At 45.1% G+C, this 24,589-nt stretch overlaps 1 protein-coding gene across 1 annotated transcript in view; it reads left to right on the top strand.

The window, feature by feature from the left end:
- PDILT (protein disulfide isomerase like, testis expressed) overlaps positions 1-23,702 on the top strand; it is a 36,878-nt gene extending 13,176 nt beyond the window's left edge. The window contains exons 2-11 of the mRNA XM_027098122.1: positions 1,385-1,591; positions 7,863-7,996; positions 8,913-9,050; positions 11,969-12,079; positions 12,161-12,286; positions 15,032-15,229; positions 18,322-18,442; positions 20,951-21,129; positions 22,532-22,621; positions 23,438-23,702. Of these exons, the coding sequence (XP_026953923.1) occupies positions 1,385-1,591; positions 7,863-7,996; positions 8,913-9,050; positions 11,969-12,079; positions 12,161-12,286; positions 15,032-15,229; positions 18,322-18,442; positions 20,951-21,129; positions 22,532-22,621; positions 23,438-23,671 (1,538 nt within the window). The 3' untranslated portion in view covers positions 23,672-23,702. The remainder of the gene's footprint in view (positions 1-1,384; positions 1,592-7,862; positions 7,997-8,912; positions 9,051-11,968; positions 12,080-12,160; positions 12,287-15,031; positions 15,230-18,321; positions 18,443-20,950; positions 21,130-22,531; positions 22,622-23,437) is intronic.
- The last annotated feature ends 887 nt before the right edge of the window (positions 23,703-24,589 follow it).

Raw genomic sequence — 24,589 nt, 5'->3', positions numbered from 1 at the left:
AATAGGGCGTGTGCCAGCTGTCCCAGGCCTAGCCTTCTGGGTTTTGCTTTACAAAAGCCCTCTCTGTGGGACTTGGAACTTGCCCATAGCATTGGAAGTGATTTGCACTTTTTCCAAATGCTCCAGATGGACAAGGGAGTTGGAAAAAGATAAACTGTTCTGGCTTGAAAGGGAATTAATGACCCCCTGCCCTGGCTCGGCCCACCTGCTGCAGACACCAGTCGGTGAGGGACCAGCGAGGGGCCTGCAGTTTCACAGTCCTCTCAGGAGGAAGGGAGGCAAAACTGCCTGCCTTTTAGCCCCCACCCCCACCCCCCATTTAGGCCAGGAAGACCTCTCCTGCTGCTGGGATCACATGTCAGGCCCCTGAGGCTCTTTCCAGAAAAGGGCTCCTCACTCCAAATGCCACCCCGCTGCCCAGCAATATGATAGTGTCAGGTCTCTTCAACACCCCAGACCAAGGGGATGGGCTGAGTGCGTAGGAGATCATCATAACCTCCCTCCATCCTTACCCTTCTCACATCTGGCCTTCTTTCCACGAGAGAGTCCCCTGCTGTATTACATGCAGATACAGGGCAACTGGAGGGGCCCAAATTGGCCTGTTAGGTCCAGGAAGTTCCACTAGATGGCATTCTCTCTCTCTCTCTCTCTCTCCCTCTCCCCCTTCTCTCTCTCCCCTCTTCTCCCTCCCTCCCTCCCTCATTCCCTCCCTCTCTCTCCCTTTCTCTCCCCCTCACTATAATTTCTGATATAAATTTTACAATAATAATGGTGCTAGTAAGAATGCATTATGTACTGACCAAGTTCTAGTCATTGTGCTAAGGGTTGGACATGCCCAGTGGAGGTTAGAGAGCCAGAGCGAGTGGGTCCCATCCTGCTATACCTCCTGCTGCCATGGGCCCTTGGGCAAGTAGGTGTCATTTCAATTGTGCAACAGTTTCCTCATCTATAACACGGAGATAATAATAGCAGTACCTATCCCATAGGGTACTAGGAGGATTAAATGGCTTAATCCATGTAAAACTCTTAGAAAGTAATAAGCACAATACAACTGATTGTAAAATAAATCTTTTGACAACTTCACAAGGTAGCCACTATTTCCCCACTTTATCTATGAGGAAATTGGAGCTTCAGGAGATTAAGTTGCCCAAAGTTGTATTGTTTCCAGTGTTACCGAACCCAAAGAAACCTGATGTGTGTCTCCCAAACTGACCAATTTCCTGAACTGTGTGTCTCACATCTTGTCACATTTCTGAATCTACCCACTAGCAGTGGGGCACCAGAAAAGCCCCGGAGCTAAGCAGGCCAGACAAAACCTCCTCCTTGGGAGACAGGGATGCAGGAAAAGCTCTAGTGAGTTCTGTCTTCATACTGCCTCTTTCAGACAACCCATCCTCAGAGCAATCCAGGGACTTAGCTGAGGAGCTGGGCAAAGCCGTGGAGATCATGGGCAAAGGCAAGAACGGGATTGGCTTTGGCAAAGTGGACATCACGGTTGAGAAGGAACTTTGGAAGGAGTTTGATGTCAAGAAGGCCCCAGAGTTGAAGCTGTTTTTTGAGGGCAATAGATCGGAGCCCATCAGCTGCAAAGGTAATGGTACTTCCGCGTCAATCAAGGTAACGCTAACTATGGAAACACAAACATCTGCATTTCAGTGGCTTAGCAGAATTACAAGTTTATTTCTTGCTTGCACGGAGCCCAGTTAGCAGCCAGAGGGTGGAGATGAGGGGACTCTGTTCCCCACAGTCTTTCAAGGACCCAGCTCCCTTCCAGCCTGTGACGTTGTCCTCCGCTAGGACCCCCGAGCTTCCTGTCCTTCCCTCTGTATCTGGCCAGCTATTGGTGCCGAGAGGCAAAGGGGCGCCACCAGTGGTGTCCGTGGCCCAGGCCTGGAGATGGCGAATATCGCTCCACCCAACAGGAAGGCTGGGAAATACGGCCCTGCTCTATGTCTAAAGGAAGTAAAAGATTTCGGTGGACGTGTAGCCGCCTCCACCACAGCTTGCATCTCAGCTGGTGGGCTCTGGAGGCACCATGAGGTGGGATAGGGATGCACATGGCTTATAAACTATAGAGACCAGAGAGTGAGGTCCCCACTCACCTATCTCCCCACTCCCACCGCACTCTTCCACTTTAGAATGATTTTGACAGGGTCCCAGGCCGAGGAAGCACTGGTTGCTTGAAACGGAGACTGGGAGTTGCTAGAACAAGACGGGCTTGAGACAGGGTGACTACCAAACCCTTCCGCTTCTATCATCCTCCATTTAGTTAACTCATTCATCTACTTATTCTACACCCTTTTATTTAGAACCTACCGTGTGTCATATCCTGATGTTGTGGAAATTTGAAGAATTTCGTGCTTCAGTGTGACACATAGCAGGTCCTAAGTTTAAAGAGTGTCAAATATATGGTTGCATAAACGTATGCACAATGGATGGATAGATGGATGGAGGGGATAAAACTAATGAACACAGAAGTGCCCAGCACAGCCCTTACTATGTTAGTAGAATGTTCCCATTGTGTATGTTGCATGATTGAATCTCAGAACACTGAGTTTGTATTTTTCAGGGCCTGGCGTTTAGCAGGTTTGCAATAAGCCTGTTTGAGAGTTGTCACAAGAACCAAAGGGACGGGGGGAGAGGGCCACCGTGTGCAGGGGCTGCAGGATGACTTGCAGTTCTCAGAATGGACACAAAGTGGGTGTGAGACACACAGGCCAGACTCGCTGAAGAGCCAGCCTCAGGGCAGGTTGCATAAAAGACTTGGAGCCTTGAGGCTCCCAGCTGGTTTGTATGAGGCTGGTGTGTGCAAGGGGAAGAGAAAGAGATGGGGAGAGAGGGCAGGAGTGAGAGAAAGGACAAAAACTGCTGCTTCCTATGCACCGAGTGACAACCCTCAATGGCCACCCACTGACCCTAAGCGAGGAGCCCTTTGTGATGTGTTGGTTTGGGGGAGGGCTGTGAAGAAACCAGAAGCCCCAAGTTACTTTGTCAAAGTCCATATCTCCTCATGGAGTGGCTCAGGCTCTGGGATGCTTTCGCCTCCTGAAGGACAGGTGAGGTCCAACTCCACTTAGAGGTAAGAAGGGACAGCATAGCGACTTCCAGACTGTCTGAGCTCCCTTTGTGCTGGGAGCCAGGCCTGGAACCTCCTCTGCCATTCAGGAAGCTTCACTATCACCTCCTCCAGGAAGTCTCCCCTGACTGCCTGGATCGGGGTGCCTGCACCGTTTCTGTGGTCCCACGGCGCCTGTGCTTCCCCCTCAAAGATCTCATCTCACAGAATTGTATCTCTTCCTCACTGTCTACTCAACTGACAGCACAGGGCAGAGGCCAATCTCACCTCATTTCCTGGGGTCTCCTAAAAGGCTGCCACAGCTGGTGGACACCTCGGCTTCAAATCCTCACTACATACCTGAGGAACAATCACTTCCTCCTGTGGAATTCTGATTTCCTCATCTGTAAAGTAGGGATGGTAAAGGCATCTACCTCCAAGGGTTCCTAGGAAGAAAGAATAAGTCTGCACATGTCTGAAGCATTTACTGTGTTCCAGGCACTGTTCTAGTCCCTTCTCAGATGTCATAACACAGTATAGGAGGTGCTTTTACGGATGGGGAAACTGAGGTGCAGAGAGTGGAATAACTCTCAAGGCTCCCCAGCTAAGTAGCAGTGGGATCCACAAATATTTTCTCTAAAGGACCAGAAAGTAAATATTTTAGGCCTGACAAACCAATCTCTTTTGAAACTATTTAACTCTGCTGATGCCGTGAGAAAGGAGCCATACACAAACAAATGGGCGAGGCTGTGTCCCTATAAAACTTTATTTATAAAATTAGTTGGCAGATCAGGTTTGGTCCATGGGCTACAGTTGACTGATCCCTGCTGTACACTGTGCTGTCCTCTAAGTAAACGCAGATGTGGTTATTATTATCCTCAAACTATTAGTTTCCTGACCCTAGTCTAGTGCCTGGAACACTTAGGTTTTTAATGCATATGTTGAGTTTGAATGGGGTGGAATTGCAAGGGCCCCACAATTAAGGAGCCAGCCCATATTTGTACTGGGCTTGACCATCCCCTTCTTCCTCAGTATTGCCCCCAACCATGGAAAGAGGCAGCGGGATGCCGGGACGGAGCCAGAGCCCAGAGTTTAGGACGAGCGCTAGCTGTGAGAACTTGAAGCAGCCTCCATTTCTCACTTCCTAAAAAGAATGACTAAGGCCAGTTCTGCCACTTGACAGGGCTTCCCTGAGCTAAGGGAGCGGCGGTACTTTACTGGCCTCTTGCACTGTGACTTTTACGAAAACTTCCCTCAGAGGCAGGTGGGGTTTAGTCGTTGTTGTTTCAAGTCCAGGTTCTCCTCTGGTCTCCAAGGACTGATGGTGGGAGACTTGACCTTGGCCATCTCCCTGGAGGGAGGGGGACTCAGGCTGCCTCCAGGCCTTCCATTAATGCTGCATTCACAGCTTGTGCCTGGAAATATGCAGCGGAGCTCTGGCCCCAGTCAATCATTGACACGGCATTCATACCTCGGTTGTCGCTGTGTCCTCAGGCTCAGAGCCGAGCACCAGGAGAGGGGCCTGCCTAGTGGGGACAGTGCCCGATTGGCAGGAACTCAGAAACAAGCTGTTTGCCAAGTTCAGAGCTATCTCGGTCCTATGGGGTCCAGAAGGGCAAACGGAGCTCATCCATCCCAGAGAAGAGGGTCCAAGATCAAGTTCCCTCAAACCGAGTTATCTAATGATTCATTCACCTCATCCATTCATCCCATAATTATTTCCTGAGCACCTACTGTGAGCCAGGCACTGCAGGATGTAGGGGAGGAAAATGTTTCCTTTCTTCCCTTCTAGGTTCTTTGGCTGGTCTAATAATTAAATTGACATAAGAAAGAGTAAAAGAAGAAAAACAAATTTAATTTGATACGTACAGGAGTCCCAAAGATATGAGGCTCAAAAAAGTGACCAAAACAGGCAACTTTTAGACAAAGAAACAATAAAGTTGTGAAGAATCGACAAGGCAAAGGTGTTTGGGCTTGGGGTAGAAAATTAGTGAGGAAGTAACAAGGTTTTTTTATACAACCTTCTTGACCTTAAATCCCTATGTCTGGTGATAAGGATGTAGTCTACCGTCCTGGTATAGGGAGGGTACCTCTAATGGGAGATTTATTTCCTGCTTTCGAAGGGACAAAGGAGGGTCAGACATCCTTCTTGCACAGGCTAGTTCTCAAGTAACTTTAATTCAAAATAATATGCCAAAGTAGTAGAATTTGAGGTGGCATATTCTGTTCCCCCTCAGGAGCTACTGAGAAAGTTAGGAAAAAATCATAGCTTCAGAAACAGACTCAGTGAAGAAAATACAACAGGTCATAAAATAGAGAATGATTGAGGGGAGAGTAAGAAAAGACCAAATTGAGAATTAAATAAGCAGGGTGAGATGCCCTTGAGAGCTGAGAGGAAAGGACAGCCCAGGCAGAGGGACTGGTGGATGCCACGCCCAGTGTGCTGGATGATAAGGATAATGGCTGGAGTGTGGACAGAGGGAGAGAGTAGCACAAAGGGAAATCAGAGCAGTGGTTCTGAGGACCTGTAGTTCAAACCCATTTGGAAGGGTTTTATTCACCTTTTTTTGGTATTTTCAGAATTTCTAAACCAATTCCTTTCAGGTCACTTAAGACATAACTTTTTCAGGCAAAGCCTTTAAGAGAAAGAGTTTGTTTTCATGATATGTGCCTCTTTCTTCCTAAAAGATGGCTTGGACGACTGTGAAAATAGAAACTCAGCCTTGGGGCTGGTGTCCAGGAGGAGGGAGTGACTGCAGTGGGTGGAGAGCCATGGTCTGAGGGTGGCATGAAGCCTCCCCTGCCCCCTCTGTCCCTTGAGACCACCACATCATCCTCTTACGAACTTTTAGAGGCCTGATTCACTGTGGCTTTTTAAATGGTCTCATCTGTATCTACTAGAGCTGGACACAGCGTCCCCATGACTAGAAATCCTTCTCCTGGGCATGTACCCAACAGAAGTGCATACAATGTGCCCCTAGAGACATGCACAAGAATTAATTCTTAATAGCCCCGAACTATAAACAAACCAAATGCCCATTAACAGGGAATGGATAAATAAGTTGTGGAATATTCACACAATGGAATGCTACACAGCAGGGGGAACGAATCTACAGGTGCAACATGGAGGCATCTCACACGTATAGTGAAGCCCGATCCTAAACACATACTGTATGACTCAATAGAAAGTTCAAGAGCAGGTTAGAAGTTAGGATAATGGTTTCCTCTAGGTGAGGGTTGGGTAGTGGCTGGGAGGGGGCACCATGGAGATTTCCGAGGGGCTGATAACGTTCAATTTCTTTATCTGGGTGATATTTATACATGTGTGTTCATTTTATGAAAATTCATCAAACTATACATTATAATTTGTATACCTTTATGCATGTAAACATACTGCATTATAAATTTTTAAAAGGCCTAATGTTCTTAGGAAAAGTAAGCAAACATACCGAAAATAGTGTCCTTTCCAGTCGATTTAGCAACTCAGTGTGCATTCCTCAAGCCCCAGGCAGCAATTTGTCCTGCCACAGGGCCTTTGCACAGGCTGTTTTCTCCGCCTTTCCTTCTCCAGTTGCTTCCTGTTAACTCCTATGTATCCTTCAGTTTTCAGCTCATAAGTGATTTCCTCCAGGAAGCTCTCCTTGACTTCACAGTCTAGGTCGTGTATCTTTTATATAGGTTCATAGAACTTTGCTTTTGAATACTTACTTTGGGTGTGATTTTACCCTTGTCTGTGCAGTTATTTGATAGTTGTCCTCCTCAACAGAATGAGAGCTGTTTGTGCAGTTATTTGATAGTTGTCCTCCTCAACAGAATGAGAGCTGCATAGTCTTGTCTCTGCTCACCATTTTATCCCCAGGACCAAGCACAGCATTCAGTAACGTAATAGGCACCCAATGCATATTTATCAAATGAATGAACGAGTGAAGGAGTGAAGAATAAAGGCCTTTGTATTGGCTTTTTTGGCCAACCCAATATGTTGTCCAAAGCTACTCACAACAAACATTGCTTTAGCTCATAAACTCATTTTAAATGATCCATTATATTCTATAGCAGGCCTTGACAGAAAATAATATTTTACATTACCTGCCACCATATGAAACTGATGATCCTAGCAAACACAAGTCCATTTGTAGCCTTGAGTACATTCTGGCACGCCATTATGTCTCCCCAGATATGGTAGATGTGTCCCGATTTTAGATGCCTTTTGTGTGCTTGGCACTTCCCATATGATAGCTGAGAAATGGAAGTCAGGGTGTATGACCTCATGGACATCTAGGTCTCAGCTAAGGAACTGGAGACACAGGGAGATAATGGAATTCTCCCAAGGGTGCAGAGCTAGCTGGCCTTTTTAATTACATTTTAAAACTATATGTTTTAAAAAAATAAATCCATCCTCCTGTCACTTTGAAGGGTGAATAAGAAAACACAGCTGGGCATGCTTCCTCCCGGGTTTGATTCCCAGCTTCACTAGCGGAGTGGCCAATGGCAAAGTTGAACCTCAATTTCCTCATCTGCAAGATTGGGAGAATATGTATCCCATAGGGTTATTGTGGGGATGTAAGACATGCAAAATGCTCAGCCCAGTGCCCGGTCCTTGGTAGGTGCTCGGTCAAGTTTAGCTGCTGTTGTTAATGTTCACGTTTTGGGGCTCAGGTGGGGAGGAGAGGAGAAACTGACCTTGGACTTCAAGGGGTGGGAATCCAAGACAAGAGGTTTCTACTCATTTAACTTGGGGAAGACAGGACTTGCTCCAGTTCAAGAGGAAACTTCTGTGGGATCCATTTAATTGTATGTCTCTCTCCAGGAGTGGTTGAATCTACTGCCTTGGTTGTTTGGTTGAGAAGACAAATTAGCCAGAAAGCATTTTTGTTCTCTGACACCAGTGAGATAGCAGAGTTTGTGAATTCCAGACCCTTGGTCATCATCGGCTTCTTCCAGGTACTGCATTCAAGAGGTGGGAGGTGGCTTCTCAACTGATGGGGAGTCCTGTGTCTGAGAGGGTGGGTAGGGTGAGGAGAGGTCTCCCATTTAGGTTAATTCCATGCCCATTCTTCCTTTTTCAATGAACTGGTTTTCTGGGGGAACTGCAGGATAAAAAATAAAGAAGAAACGAAAGCTGAAATGGTAAGAGAAGCTAACTACAAAGGTGGATGGTAATGGGAAGAGAGGAGAGGAGATTGACATATATTGAAGTGGTTTTGATAGTATAACTGATCTTTTTTGGGGTTCATTTAGAATATCACTGAATGATAAATGATTTGCAAATTGCTCTTGCTTTTGGAGAATGAGTTTCTTATACATCTTAACTCATTTCCTATAACTTTGATGACTCCTCCCCTTCTCTGAGTAGAAGTCAGAACTTTGGGATTATATTTATACAAGGGGAGAGTTTGTACCTTTTTCTCTCCCATCCTACATTTTGACATCGTTTTTGGCCCCAATTTTCTTTCAAGCTAAAGAAGAAGGCTGAAACTACAACCGTATCGTGATATCAAGTTCATATTTGGTACCACATGTGGTCAAATCAATGGCCTCTTCTGAAAGCAATTAAGGAATAAATGTTAAAAAGTCTTAACACCTGTGTTAGAACAGCCTTCATGCTAATACTTGGGAAAGGTCAAGTTTATCGATTCTCTCCATTCATCTCTGTGGATTTGCCTATTTTGGGCTTAGTCATAGCCATAGAAGTATTCTGGGTATGAAACATCCATGAAAGTGGATTTAGGTGGCCCAGCAAAACCACAGAACTTGGAAAGGTGAAGAGATGAATTAGTCACTATTTTCACCCTGTCCTTAAAAAATCCAGGCATTTTGCTTCCTACCAAAGCCTCATCAGACATCTCTCCCCAAACAGGATTTAGAGGAAGAAGTAGCAGAGTTGTTCTATGATGTGATCAAAGACTTCCCAGAACTAACGTTTGGAGTGATTTTGATTAGAAATGCCATTGGGCGTTTCCACGTCACCCTTGACAGTGTTCTGGTGTTCAGAAAGGTAGGACTTTGGTCTTATTGCTAGTGAGGGGGCTCTAGTTCAAAATAATGAACTATGTGTGTATGTATGGGTTTTGGGTATAAATTCTGGTTCTGCACTTGTGAACTAAGGGGCATTGGACTAGTCAGTTTCTGGGAAGTCAGAGTCTCCTGTTGTCTCTCTGGCCTTTCTAGCCATTTTCCATTGGGAGTTCCTCCTTTCCTTAACCAGTAAATGACATTAATTAAGGCTCAATCTTCTGCCTCGAGTTTTCCTCTGGTCCATCTCCCTTTCCCCATCACCCATGACGTCTCCAGCCAGACTTCTCTGATCTCCAGACCTTTATATCCATCACTAGATGTCTCAACATGGCCATGCCTAAAGTCATAATCTCCCCTCCAGATCCTCTTCTAGTGTTTTTTCTCTATTAATGAATGGTGTCACCATCTCTCCCAGCTCCTCTGTAAGCAAAGCCACAACACCTAGGCATCATTCTAACACCTCCCTCAAAACCAATCCATCAGCCCAATCCCATTGATTTCTAAATCCAAAATATCCTGTGAATCTATCCATTTCTTTCTACTGCTACCATCCTAGATCAAGTGACCATTCATATTCCATAGCCTAATACAACATACATCCAACTGGTCTACCACATTTTATCTTGTCCTCTAAAGAAAAATCTTTCCAAAATTAAAATCTGATGGTCGCTTTCCTCCTTCCAACTGAAAGCCCTTTAACTGATTCCTATAATTTTTAGGATAAAGATAAGTCCCTGATGAGGCCCACGAAGCCTTCCACAGTCTAAGCTCTATTACAAACCTTCCTCCTCTTTCCCTCTGGGATCTAGATCTGAGCTGTCCAATATGGCAGCCACTACTCACATGTGACTGTTTACATTAAAATTAAATTAAAATTTTAGTTCTTCAATCAAGCTAGCTATTAGCGGGTGGATTGTGGCTACTGTATTCAACAGCATTGATTTACAGAGCATTTCCATCATCACAGAAAATTCTATTGAACGGTGTTACTCTAGACACTGTGGTCTGGTTCCTGGAACATGCATTACTCCCTCCCCATGCAAAGCTAAATCCTTACAATAACCACATTGCTTATAGACATGGCTCAGAGAGGTTAGGTTACTTGCCTAAGGCCACACAGGAAGTAGGTAGAGTGATATCCAGATGCTGGTTGACTCTCAGAGAGAAGTCTTCTCATAGAGAAGACTGTGAGCCATTGTGTTTTACTTAGGCCCATGGAAGTCATTGAAAGATTCTAAGTTGGAGAATAAAATAAGCTGATTTGTGCTTTGAATGAACATAGAGTCCAGAAATAGATCCAAATGCATATGGAAACTTAGTACATGATAAAGATGATATTTTAGACCAGTAGGGAAAATAGCATATAATATGCTAGTCATGTTATTCAATGACTAGCATTGGGTAGCCATTTGAAAGAAGAAAACTAAAGCTAAATCTATATATCACTCCTTCCACCAAATTAAATTCCAGATTGATCCCTGATTTAAAAATATAACAATAAAACTGTGGAAAGACCAGAAGATGCCATGGGAGAGACTGCTTTCTAACCTTGGAGGGAGGGGGAAAGCCCCTTTATAAAGCATGACAGAAACCCCAGAAAGTATGAAAAGAAATACTGATAACTTTGGATCATACAAAAATTTTAAAATTCTGCAGAATAAACCCAATCACAAAATCAAAAACCAAATAGCAAACTTGGAAATGCATTTAGGAGAGATTTGGTCTCTGTTAATGGTTAAGAACATGGGCACTAGATTCAGATTGCCTGGCTTGGAATCTTGGCTTCACCTCTTACTACCTTAGCAACCCTGGGCAAGTCACTTCACTTCTCTGTGCCTCAATTTCCTCAACTGTAAAATGGGCAAAATAATAGTATATAGCACAATGAGATGTTATGAAGATTAAATGAGTTAATACATATAACATATTTAGAACTGTGGCTGGTATAACATGAGCTCTCCATAAGTCTAATTAGGATTATTAAACTATTGTTACGGCCAGGAAAGAGTATAGGCTTTATCCAGGGGACAATAGGGCCTATGAAGTGTTTAAGCAAGAGTTGCATTTTAACAACATCACTCTGGCTGAAGTGTAGGAGATAGATGGAAGGGAAGCAGGGGGAGAAATTGGAAGAACATTAGGAGACTTTTGCAGGAGTCCGAGGATTAGGTTTGGACTAGAGGGTGGGATTGGCATAGATGAAGAGAAGGAGATGGAGGAGAGAGAAATAAGGAGATAGCTGCTGCTTTCTCCTTCCCCCACAGACTTTGATCCTGGGCTGCAGAGAATTATGTCATTTCCTGTGCTAATCCAGGTCCTTCTGAGAAGCAGTCATCAGGCAGGATTAATCATGCAAAAGATTAGGGGAAAGGCCTTTGAAGGAAAATAGAGAGGGAGCTGGGGGAAACTTATCAGACCATGAGGTACCAATAGATCTGACCCTTTGGAAGGAAGGAAGGTGGGATGGAAGAGTCCTTGACTGCAGCGTACTTCTAAGAAAGTTCATCAAAGTCCCCTATAAGAGAAGCCCTGTATCTCCCAGAAATGGGCTTGCCTTAGTATCCCTGACAAATTCATTGGTTAGGAGCAGCGTGTGAGAAACTGCTCAGCAACAGCACAAATACGTTGATGGATTTCAGAGCAAGACCGCTGGTGCTGTCCGTCAAGTATCCTCCCTGTGTCTGTAGGCTGGAGGATTTCATGGCTTCCACATACCCGTATTCCACCCTCAGGCTAATCTGCCCAGCCATCCATATTTATTAAGTATCTAGATTATGTATTACACCTGTTACCATGGTGTTTTCCTTTTATCCAAGGGGAAGATTGTGCTATTACATTTGTTAAGTGCCTACATCATGGATGCTACTGCCCTCTAATGGTTTTCTTCGTTTGTCCAAGGGAAAAATCGTGAACCGCCAGGAGCTTATCGATGACAGTACCAACAAACATATCCTCAATCAACTCATAAAACAGCACCTCACAGATTTTGTTATTGAATACAACACTGAGGTCAGTGAGCAAAGGGTCCCGGGAGAAGGGTAGCTGGGGCAGCTGTGTGCAAGGAATGACCTGTTTTCCTTTTAATTTCAGAATAAGGATCTGATTTATGAATTGCACATCCTGAATCACATGTTGCTCTTCGTCTCCAAAAGCTCCAAGTCATTTCGTATGACAATGCAGCATTATAAATTGGCATCGAAGGAATTCCAAAACAAGGTTTGCGGAAGTTGCCACTGCTCCTTGGGGCTCTTTATTTAGGAATCCAAGACCTATAGACCCTAACTAATGCGATCCATCTGCCTTACCAATTATAAATTAATCCAGGGAGGATTGGTGTATTCATTTGCATACCAATCTCCTGATTTGCATTCTTCTTCCTGCCCAGTGTCTCTTTCTTTCTCACCAAACCTTTGCTCCTTCTTCCCTCATCATTTTGAGAAGTCTACTATGGGAACATGACTGGTCTGGCTGCTTTTTCAATGGACCATGCTCCACTAAGAGTGGGTGACTGCAGTGTGGCTAGCATTTGGCTTGGAGGTGAGGGGAAGGAAAGACCACTCCTGCCTGAGGTCAAGGAGTGTGAAAAGCCTGAAGGTGAGAAGCAGCACAGACAAGCAGTTGCTGAAGTTCAGGCTTCAGCATCAACAGACCTGGGTTCAAATTCTCTTCCTCTTACAAGTGATTTTGTCTTAGATGAGTTTAACCTCTCAGTCTCAGTCACCTCCCGTGTAAAATGGGGAGTTATAGCAAGAATTAGAAGTGCTATGTGTAAAGCAATGAGCAAATGTACAATAAACAGTGCTTATTTTTTTGTTATTATTATCATTAGAAACACTTCAGGGGACTTCCCTTGCAGTCCAGTGGTTAAGACTTCGCCTTCCAGTGCAGGGGGTGCGGGTTTGATCCCTGGTCGGGGAGCTAAGATCCCACATGCCTCTGGGCCAAAAAACCAAAACATAAAACAGAAGCAATATTGTAACAAATTCAATAAAGACTTTAAAAATGGTCCACATCAAAAAAAAAATCTTAAAAAAAGAAACACATCAGTTTTTCCTAAGTATTATACCTGTATTTATAGAGTTAGCACCATCTGGACTCTGGGGGCTATTTACTTCACTTTTCTCTTTATTTTTATAAGAAGTAAGGTAATGGTAGGTTCTCTTTCTCTTGAAGAAAATTCTTCTGAAATTTAAGCAAAACAATTAAAAACTTTGAAACCCCAAATAAATACAGAATAAAGCCACTAGGCACGAGCATATTTAACGTCTGCTACATCCCACCTCATTTTTCTCTAGGAAAGTTATTCTAATTACAGAAACACCTCTTGTAAATACGTTTCCTGGTTTATTCAATTTTAAACTTTAAGAATTTTGATGTAATTAAATTGATTACAATCTGATTGCTTCCACGCTATTTCTATTATAATAGTCAATGCTTAGCCATAATTCTTCTAGATTATTTTTTTTAATTTAACTCTTTAATCTAGGTGGAACTTATTTTGGCATATATCATGGGTTTAGGTTGTAGATTGCCTTTACCCCAGTTAGCAAACTTCTAGAATGCCATTTATTGATCGTGCTCCATTTTTGTGCCAAAGATAAACAGTTGGATGAATATTATTCCAACAGGTCATACCCCCATATCTTATCTTGTTCACCTCTAACAAATGTTTATTGAACGTATACATGGTTGGTTTTAATATGTCTGCTTTGTTTTTCACAATCTCCCTAGCACCTGGAAGAGTGTCTGGCACATAGTAGGGCTCTTAATATTTTGACAGATGAATGACCTGAGAGTATCCAAATCCAGGGTCTGCAGGAGACTTTGACTGGTCTCCTTCTTCCATGCTTGTTTCTTCTCTACAACCAGAGTGGTCTTTTAAAAATTATCACCATGTCACACTCTGGCTTTTATCCTCAGTGACCTCCCGTCTCATTCAGATTAATGCCTGGCTCCTTACTGGAGCTCTGAGCTCATTTCTCACCATCTTCCATGACTCTCTCTGGCACTGCAGCCACACTGGCCTTGTCTCTCTATTCTATAACGTTCTATGTGTCCCCCCTCCCCACACCCAGGCCTTTTCAGTGGCAGTTTCCACTGCCTAAATAAATGTTCCCCTGACTTGTTACTCATCACCCAGGTCCCAGCTCAAATGTCACCTCCTCAGATACTCCTCCTGGCCTTCCTACCTAATACTGAGCCTCTATCTCACCCCATCTGTATAGCCACTCTCTCACAGTGCCCTGTTCCATCATCTGGTTGGCACTCACTCATTGCTATCTGATTGACTAATTTCTTTACTCATTTCTTGCCTGTCTGCTCCACTAGAACATGAGTTCCATGAGGGCATGGATTTTGTCTGCCTTATATCCCCAGTGCTTAGCAAAATGCCTAGTAGCCACTCCACAAATAGGTGTTGAATGCATGATTGAATGAGGTCGTGGGTTTCCTAGATAGAAGAATAATTTAGAATAATAATGAGGTGAAACGTTCCGAGCATTTTATACCGCCCAGTCACTGAACTAAGCCTTTTATACACAGCGTCCTGTTTCATTCTCACAGCAACCCTATAATGTGGGTACTATTATAATCACCACTTTACAGAAAACGTAACTGAGGCACAGAGAGGGGAAGTTACTGTTTTGCCCAAGGAACTGGGATGAAAGCTCAGGACCTCCTGACTTCCTGCGGTTGTGTGAATGACGTCCTGCACAAGGATGGTGAAACCAGGACGACGGCTGATGCCTGTCTGTGCAGCGAGACACAGGGCTGCACCTGCCTGATGAAAAGGAGCTTTTGTCCTGGCTTTCAGAAGTGCTCCATAGACTGTGCTATTTGCTTTCCATTAGTGCCCCCCACCCCCGCAACAGATTCCCAACAGTTTCTCTCCCTCGGTAAGGGGGTCGTTACCTTTTTCATGCCTCCGATCCAGAGAGACACAGGTTTCGTTTGGTTTGGCAGATCCTTTTCATCCTTGTGGATGCAGACGAGCCCAGAAATGGACGTGTCTTGGAATACTTCCGGATCGCAGAGGCTGAAATCCCATGTGTCCAAATCCTAAACTTAAGCTCTGATGCAAGGTACAAAATGCCTTTCGAGGAAATAACCTATGAAAACCTCAAGAAATTCGGCCAGAGCTTCCTGAATAGGAAGGCCAAGGTAAGCTCACCCTCGGACAAGGTTTATCCAGAGCCTCAAAATAATTCTTTTTCTGTAATTCTGATGGCTTTAGTCATCTGAACGGGGAGGCAGAAGAAAGGTCAACCTCATGGTTCTTGTGAGGAAATACCCCCATCTCCCCACCCCGAATCAATTTAACCTTTGATCTGTCCTGACCTTATAATTCCACCATTAATTCTTTATTCTTAAAGTAAAGGCATTTTCTTTGTAGGAATCTCCAAATGAAATGCAGGCACTCCCAGGGCTGGCATCCTCTGAAAGTAGGTTCTTCTCCTTCTTTCAGACTCTAATGTGAAAGATTTACTTGGCCCCAGGGTAGATGCTTGCTTGGGGGAGAAGATGGGGTGGAAGACTGCTTCACGTATGAAGCAGTCAGGGTTTAACCTCAAAGGCTTTAGGGACCAGGGAGGAACGGCTGCAAAAGGATGGCTGCCTAACACTGTGTAGCCCCGTGACATAACCACCTGCTGTTTGTTTAACTCTTGCTATATCCTCAACCACCCTGCTGAGTCATGTCCTTCTGAGTTAGGTGACCATGTTATTTATTTTCCAAATGGGGACACTTTTGAGAGTAATGGAAGCGATTTTAAAAAGTGTTCTGAAATGGCAGGAATAAATTGGGACTCTCCAGGCAAACCAGAATGTATGGTCACCTTACCTTGGAGGGCTCCCACTACCTTCTGTCCATCCCCCCACAGACACTGCTTCCCCTCAGCCTTCTCTGATGAAAGCTGGTTTTTGTCTAACGGACAACATTATCACAGGCCAGTTGGTAAGGTTGGTGTCCTCCATGCCACGTCCAAACCATTTCTCCTCCTCTGCCTTCAGAAAGTCCAGATTCTTTGGATTCCACGCCTTTGGACTTTAGGCCACCTGCTCCTGATTCCCGTTGCTGTTCTGATCACTTCCCTTTCGCTCTCTGAGGACTTAAGCTCCTCGTCCCAGACCTGCCCTCGACCCCTACTCTGCCCTCATTTACAGAGATGTCAATATCCAAAGCCCTGGTCTTTTCTCCGGTAATGGTGTGTCCATGCCCTCTCAGCCACCTGCTCTTATGGCCATACTCTAGAGGTGGCAGCCCCTCTGCAAGCCTGATTTCACACTTCCCGTCCTCTTAGTTCCTTTCTCTAGTAGCCACATTGCTACAATCCCTAACCCTTTTCATGGCCTCCAGTCTCCTGATCCTGTTTCACCATCCCTTTATTGCCCTCCTTCATGAACTTGGATTCCACGGTTCACCGCTCTGATGATGATTCCCTTAACTCTTCGATCCCTTCCACCTTCCACCTCCTCTACACCCTGTAGTATTTACCAGGCAAAATCACCACTCCTGTTGAACCCAAACTTAACTTCCCTACTGCTTCCAGACCAATCCTGGAGAAAAAGGACCTCACCACGAGGCAGCCTGGCTTCCTGGAATCACAAACCAAATATCCTGTTGGCTCTTAGAAATGCCCTGACATTTCTATATAAATTTCTCTTTGTTCATTCTCTTAATCTCGGAGTCTGTTTCTCCTCCAACCCCATTCCTACTTGCAGTCTGAACTGAGTACTGTAATCATATATCATTAAGAAAACAGAAGGCTTCAGACAGGAGCCGCTCATTTTCTATCACCACATCTACAAACCTCCCTGGAGCTCTGCCTGTCCTCTTTCTCGCCCTCTGGTTATATCTCAGGAGGTGTCTATCTTCCTCTCAAGGGCCAGCACATCCTCTTGTGTTCTTGGAATGAGGACGGGCATCCTTCGCATGACCTATAATATGTCACGTGCCTGATCTGGCCCATTTCTAATTCTCCATTCCCCGTCTCTCATATCCAGTCCCCACACTTTTTACGCTCCCTCACAAAGAATTTTCAGGTCCTTTCCAGAGATTGGGGTGGGGATGAGGGAAGCTATAGTGGGAGACAAGGCTGGTGAGCTGGGCAAAGGCCAGACAGCAAGGACTTGTAAGCATATTAAGGATTTGGTACCCTAAGAGCAGTGGGAAGCCAGATTTGTCTGGTGAAGGTAGAATCCGCTTGTAGGAGAATAAAGATGTGGTGAGGGTTAGAAGGAAATGCAGAGAGAACAGTAGGAGGCTATCACAGTGACCTAGACGAGAGATGCAAGCTACCTGGCCAAGGGTAGCAGCAGTGCAGACAGAGATGAGGGTGTGAATTCAAGAGATATTCAGAAAATAATGGTTGCAGAGAAAAATATATGTTCTGAGATTTTCACCACTATCTTCAAAGAGAAGCAAGAAGCTGGGTTCATTCTTTCATTCATTCACAGAACATTGACTGAGGTCTCATGATGTGCTGGTACTCAATTGTACTTAATGATGGGGGAGGAAAAAGTCCCTTGTGACTTTCCATTCATTGAGATAGTGATACATTAATCAAATAACCAGAAAAATAAATGTAAATGATAAATAAGTGATGCAGGAAAAGTACCAAGTATTATGAGAATTTATGAAAGCAGGGCCTGACCTTGTCTGGGGTAGAGTCAGGGAAGTCCTCCTCTGAGATCATTCTGAAAGATAAATCTGAGTTAGAGATAAATCTGATAGAGAAGGGAGTGTGGGTGTGAGGAAGTGGGTGGAAGGCTAGCCCTTTGGGTGAACAAACCAGCATGGCTGAAGAAAGCAAGCAGGGAAGAATGGCGATGAGCTTGGAGAAGGTGTCAAGAAACGAAGCGTGATAAATATTTTATAGGTCACATAAAATGATCTTAGTGTGATTCTTGGGGTAGCTGGGGGTGGCTATATTTTTGGGAGAAGGGACACAAACTAGTTTAGAAGTTAATGATGTGAAACGCACTCTCATCTAAGAATTCTAACAATCATGTATTTGAAATGCTAGAATCCACCCCGGTTTGGAGCCCTGCCGCCTCGTCAGCCCTCTGATTCCGGTGCCCCGGACAATCTAGGCTGCACATCTAGCTCATGATCTATCTCAGCATTTCCAACTCTTTCCCAAGGCGGTTGTAAGAACAGGAGAAAGTCTTCCATTGTTTCCAGTCAGGGTGGGGAGCCCCAAATGCCAATCCCTTTCTGGAGACCGTTAAAATCCCTCAAATTTGCTTTCTAGAAACATCAATCCAGTGAAGAAATTCCAAAATATTGGGACCGGGGGCCGGTTAAGCAGCTTGTTGAGAAGAACTTCAACGTCATTGTCTTTGACAAGGAAAGGGACGTATTTGTGATGTTCTGTAAGTATCTCTGCAGAGGCCATTGGAGGCAGTGGCTTCAACATTACTTTTCAGTGTAGCTCCTGAATTCTTGGGTACCAGAATCTCCAAAACCTATCAAAGCACCATGCCAAGAATGGTCTTCAGACATCCAAAGAGTTTGGATCAAGATGCTATCAGTGTCTTTATTCCTGTCCTGCCCCTAGGTTCTTCAGAACCATTTTTTTTTTTTTTTTTAAATTCCATGGGAAGCAGCTACGTAGCACAGGGAGATCAGCTCGGTGCTTTGGGTCCCCCTAGAGTGCTGGGATAGGGAGGGTGGGAGGGAGACCCAAGAGGGAGGAGATATGGGGATATATGTGTATGTATAGCTGATTCACTGTGTTATAAAGCAGAAACTAACACACCATTGTAAAGCAATTATACTCCAATAAAGATGTTAAAAAAAAAAAAGATGCTATCAGCTACAAAGCAACTCTCCCCCCAAATCAAATTCTTGGAATGTGTGGAATACCTTCTCAGAATCAGGCCTGCTACCATTTGTAACAACAGTAATGCTGATGGCTGATTGAATGCTAGATAAACCAGGCCTGTGTATCTCATTTAACCCTCACACCTTACTTTTGAAAGTGGCTACTTTATTGCTCCCACCTTACAGATGAGTAAACAGAGTCCCAGGGAAGTAAAGAAACTTTACTAGAGTCAGGCAGCTAGTATGTGAACTTAAGTAAGGGATTGGAACCTAGTCAGCCTGAATCCAGTGCCTACTCTAGTAACTGCTGTACCAGTGACCAGTGTAAGTTAAGTAACTTCTCAGATGGCCCACACTTAACATACCTGAGTTGGTGCAGCCAAACTGAAGACCCACATCATGCATGTAAAAGACTTGCAACAGTGTCTGGCATCTGGTATGCATTTGATAAAGGACAGGTATTATTGCTATTATTTTCCCTGTTGTTATAATTATTTCCAGTGCTCAGCCAGGAACTACTGCCCTTCCCTCACTGTTTCTGATTTGCATGTGAGAGCCAAAGCCAGGGACCTTCTCTTCCACCCTGAGACACAGAGAAGGGTGGTAATGCAGTGACTTCAGACATCACTTTTACTTAACAGGAGGAGTTACCATTTATTGTGCACTTATGAGTTTGCAGTTTATACACCTGCTCTCACTTCCTCCTCTAAACAAGCCTCTTAGGAAGGTCCAGTGGATTTCCCCATGATACAGATCAGGGAACCAAGCCTCAGAGAAGTTAATTACCTTACCCCAGGTCACATAGCAAGTAAATTGCAAGGCAAAAAGTTCAAATCCAGCTCGGATGCCATCATTGCCTGGAGGGTGAAACAAGGGCTGGATTACATCATGCAGGCCTTTCAAAATCCCATTAAAATGGACGTTCATCCACAGAGCCAGGTGTTTAAAGTCTGCATGGCTGAATTACCATGACCTGCTGCCTTTAAGTGAGAGGCTAGGGAGGACTTTCTGTACTCACGGACACTGGGAGTCGTGAGAATGCCCACTTAGTTCTGGTAAAAAGCAAAAGCAGCTTCATTTTCTTGGAAGCAGGGCTGTCAGATTGGCTCCCTGGGACCGCCGCCATTAGGCCCCCTCGTGTTCCAACCTAGGGCCCATTGGGCTCCCAGGGAGATTCGGGGATTCAGCTGGGAGAGCAGATGGTCACAGAAGCCCTTGGTGTGTAAATGGGCTGAGCATCCAAATGTAATAACCGGGGCCTTTGACGCCACTCCTCCCACAGAGCCAGCAATTTTAATGGAACAGGCAGGCAAGGTTGTTTCCCTTCCACGTTGGAGCTGGTCCCAGATTTTTCTCCGTAGGTCCCCGTGACTGGGCCACACACAAGAGCTCAAGGGGGAAGTCCAGTGTCCCCTTCCCGGGGGTAGTTGTACTTGTCACAACCTCATGTTCACTTCCTGGGTGCGTTCTCCTCCACGGGACTGAAAGGCAGTGTGATACCATGGTCACAGCTCAAAACAACCTGTCTGCAAATCCCACTTCCTCTGCTTAATTAACTAAATGACCTTGAGCTGTGAGCTTAACCTCTGTTGGAAAACTCTCATGCTATCTCTCACACACACACACACACACACACACACACACACCCCTTCTTAACCTCTGTTGGAAAACTCTCATGCTATCTCTCACCCCCCCCACACACACCCCTTCTGGCAGAACATGAGGAATCATCTATCATAAATATTTTTCTTGGTTTTCCTCCTCAGCTGGAGTGGAAAGGAAAATTTTCAGAGAACAGTAGAAAATGTCCCAACATGTGAAAAGTTTTAGTGTCTGAATGGAAGGGGGCTAGGTTATTATGTTTTTTCTAATTTAGTTCATGATGATAAGGTACTATGGTTGAAATGTAAAGTAACCTAACATACTATTAGAAGAGAGGGGGCTGCAATTTGCATGGCAACAGACCATTAGTGGAACGCAGTGACCGTGTCTACGTGGGAGTGTGGCTTTCAGGGTCTTTATTAGTGTGAGCCTGAGTGACGGCCCTTCTCTTCCAGATGCACCCTGGTCCCAAAAGTGCAGAGCGCTGTTCCCAGTGTTAGAAGAGCTGGGTAGAAAATATCAAAACCACTCCACAGTCACCATCGCCAAGATCGACATCACAGCAAATGACGTTCAGCTGACGCACCTGGACCGGTACCCCATCTTCAGGCTCTTCCCCGCTGACTCTCAACAAGTGAGGGGCTCTTGGGAGTCACATAACTGGAAATGTTACATTATTGTCATGGACTCAGTCTCTCCCTGTCTCCAGCTCTGCCTTTTACCAAATCAGCTTCATTCTCAGCTCCAGCCCTTACTATCTTCTCATATTCAAGTTAGAGAGTGTTTTCCATTAGCTTTCACAAAAGTCCCAAGACTCAGTCTGATTGGGTCCCCCCGACCCAGTCATTGTGGTCAAGGCGATGTGGGTGTTTTGATGGTCAGGCCTAGGTCAAGTGGTTCCCTCTGGCATTAGGGCTGAGCCTGATTCAGACTATATGGAATAAGGTCGGGGGAGTCACTGTGTGAGTATTGGGGGTGGAGTGCTATCAGAAGAAGAAAGAATGCTTAATAGAGACAATTAAGTATTTTACACTTTGGTGTTAGAGTCATCGAACATCACCAGTGTTCATGCAACACATTCTTCATGCCACTTTGGCATGTGGGGAAGAATGTCAATCAAAGAATCACAAGCCAAAGTCCCTGCTCCTAAGAAGAGTATGACTGAGTGTGGAGGAAAAGTCAGGATAGGGGCTCCTCTCCAAATGCAACTGGAATTGGATAGGGCACATACTGGAGGACAGATGTGGCTGGAAGTCTTCATGCAGCCATGAGACTTTGAAGAACGGTGGGGATTTAAATCAGAAGGATGTGAAGTATAGATAGGAAGTATAACATGAACAAGGGCATAGGCAGAAGGCCGGCCGCAGAAAGGTGAACGAGATGTCATCCTCCTGGTGCACAAGATGCATGTGCCCAGATTGAAAGGGTGGACCTGGCACAGATCTTCGGTTATCTGAAAAGGAGTTTGGACAGCCAGAGGGCAGTAAGCAGTTTCCTAATCTTCTTAAAGACTGCAAGAGGAAAGGAAGCTAGTGGTGGCTAAGCAAGAACAGAGGCCAGACACTTTGTAAAATAACTATTCTCATTCTTTAGTAATAAGAATAATAGCAAATATATATAGTGCAGGCTACGAGGCGGACATTGTTTTAAGGGCTTTTCATAGAGTAACTCATTAAATCCTTATAACAGCACCATGAGGTAGGGACTGTTATTATCTTCATATTACAGTTAAGGAAACTGAGTCATAGAGCGGTGAAGCCACCAGACTACACGGCTAAGTGATGAAGCCAGGGGTTGAGCCCCAATAGCGTGGCTCCAAACTTCTTGCTCTGAACCACTGCACCGCAGCCCTGTGACGGAGGGCGTTTCATGATGCTTATGCTAGAGCCACGGTCATGGAGGCTCAGAGCAGTTAAGGAACTTGCTTACTGCACTTAGGTTGTTAGGAATTTGAGTCTGGATTTCCCTGTGCAGCAATCCCTGAGTATTTTGCAAGAAGGGGCTACCATTTCGACCCTGCTCCATTTTCTTCCTAGGCTGTACTATATACGGGCGAACATACCCTGAAGGGCTTTTCTGACTTCCTGGAAAGTCAAATCGAGATCCAGACAGAGGACGAAGAGGAGGTAAGGCGAAACAGCAGTACCCTAGATTATTGTGTCCCACACAGAACCATCAGGAACTCAATGGACTAGGAAAGAGGGTACCAAGATTTCCATAATCTTGTGCACTTTGGAGAGAATGGAGGATGAATCCAGTTTGGATGACTTTATTTCAAGGACACCTACTACCAGAAAGGTGGAGTTGAGAAACACTGAGAAGGGCAAACGCGCTGAAGTCTCACACAGCTCCTAAGGCTGCTTCCCTGGGTCCACTGTTCCCGACTGGGTAACCTCATGTCTTGATGGGGTCTTGCCCTCCGGCATCATTCTACAATCTCCATTCTCTCCTAATTCTGTTCATGCCTCAGTGAGGCCATCTGCTGGAAGGTGTCATCTGTATTAGTTAGGACCCTTTCAGTTGCAGATGTCAGAAACCACAGTACTCTTTGGCGTAAGCAGCAATGGGAATTTATCCCCTGTAACTGGGAGAACGTCAGATGTGGGTGGACCCTGAAGCTCAGAGTTGTTTTCTGTCTCCCCATCTCTGTTTTCCTCTGTGTTGGCTTCATTCCCAAGTAGGCATTTCCCCACAGAGGGGCAATGACTGCTCCACAGTTCTCAGCTAACACCCTCTCAGCTTGGAAAGAAAGTACCTACTCTTTAGTCCTAGCAAATGTCCGGGAATGGATCTCAGTAGCCAGGCCTGGGACAGCCGCCACTGTGGGCACAGAGCAGAGAAAGGCAGCTTGGCAATTACAATAATTATCACATAATTCTTGCCTCTTGTTTCTTTTTCCACCTTCTTCCCTCTGTCCCTCCCACTCTTCTTTTCTTGAATAGCTACTGTCTGTTGAGCAAAGTGAAGTGACAGAAAAGGAGGTATTAGTTGAGGAAAAGGAGGTACCTTTTACGAAGAAAGAGCTACCAGAACAGAAGTTGCCTGAGCTGGAGAACTTGACCAAGCGGGAAGGGCCAGCTGGGCAGAAAGAAATGGCTGAGGAGGAGGAAAAGGTAGCTGAGCCAGAGGGACCTCCAGGACAGGAGAAGAAGCCAAGAGTGAAGGAAGAACTGTAGCCTCTCCAAAACCAGGAGAGAGCGTGCCCATTTCCCAGGTCCTGGCATCATTTTGTGAGTGGATCTACTCCAAATAAAATTATATATAATTGTGGTGGGTGGGTGGAGGCTGGATAATAAAAGCCCCCCAATGTCTTTGGCCCTGTTTTATTCATTACCTCTTTTTCCTGGCTGGTGCTGCCTTAGAAGAGTTGTTTGGCCTGGAGTTCACCTAGGGCTGCAAGGGAAGCCATAAGAGCAACATTTAATGAGTGTTTACAACATGGTGGGCATTTGCTTCGTTCTCACAACCTCACTGGGAGCTAGGTTTCATCATCCCCATTTTACAGATGAGGAAACGAGGCAAAGACACGTTAAGCAACCAGGCAGGATCACACAGCTAGTAAGCCCTTGAAATAGGATCCTGGGCAATTTCGCTCCACAGACCATGCATTTAACCACTATGCACACACCACCACCATCAGGCTGGGGTCCCCAGAGGGTGGCTGATGCTTTCAAAGAGGTGGACTGATGTTTTTACGTTTCATTTGAGCACAGTAAGAAAGAGATTCAACTCCAGATCTGTCCCCAGTCTTTCACATCTCAAAAATGACCCACTCACTTAAACAGTCATATCCTGGGCCAACCCTCAAGGTCCCTCTTTCCTTTTATTACCATAAAGGTAACTCTACCTAAACACATGACTCCTCCCACTGCCCTCCATCTCCACCCACCAGTCTCAGCCACAGAAGTCTTCTAATTGGTCCCTCAACTGCCACTCTGCACCTCCATGCCCCACACACGTTACACAAAATCCATATTCCCTAAAGATGCTAAAGTGATCTTTTAAAAAGCCATAGCCGTGAGGGCTCGCAGTACTGCCTTGTTTTTCTAGCTTCTAGTGGCTGCCTGCATTCATGATTCCTTCTTCAAAGAACT

Source organism: Aethalodelphis obliquidens, unplaced genomic scaffold (assembly GCF_003676395.1).
Source record: "Aethalodelphis obliquidens isolate GAN/ISIS:26980383/991018 unplaced genomic scaffold, ASM367639v1 scaffold120, whole genome shotgun sequence".
Classification (NCBI taxonomy): Eukaryota; Metazoa; Chordata; class Mammalia; order Artiodactyla; family Delphinidae; genus Aethalodelphis; species Aethalodelphis obliquidens.
Note: the sequence above shows the minus strand (reverse complement) of the source record. Positions and strands in the feature narration are given on the sequence as shown.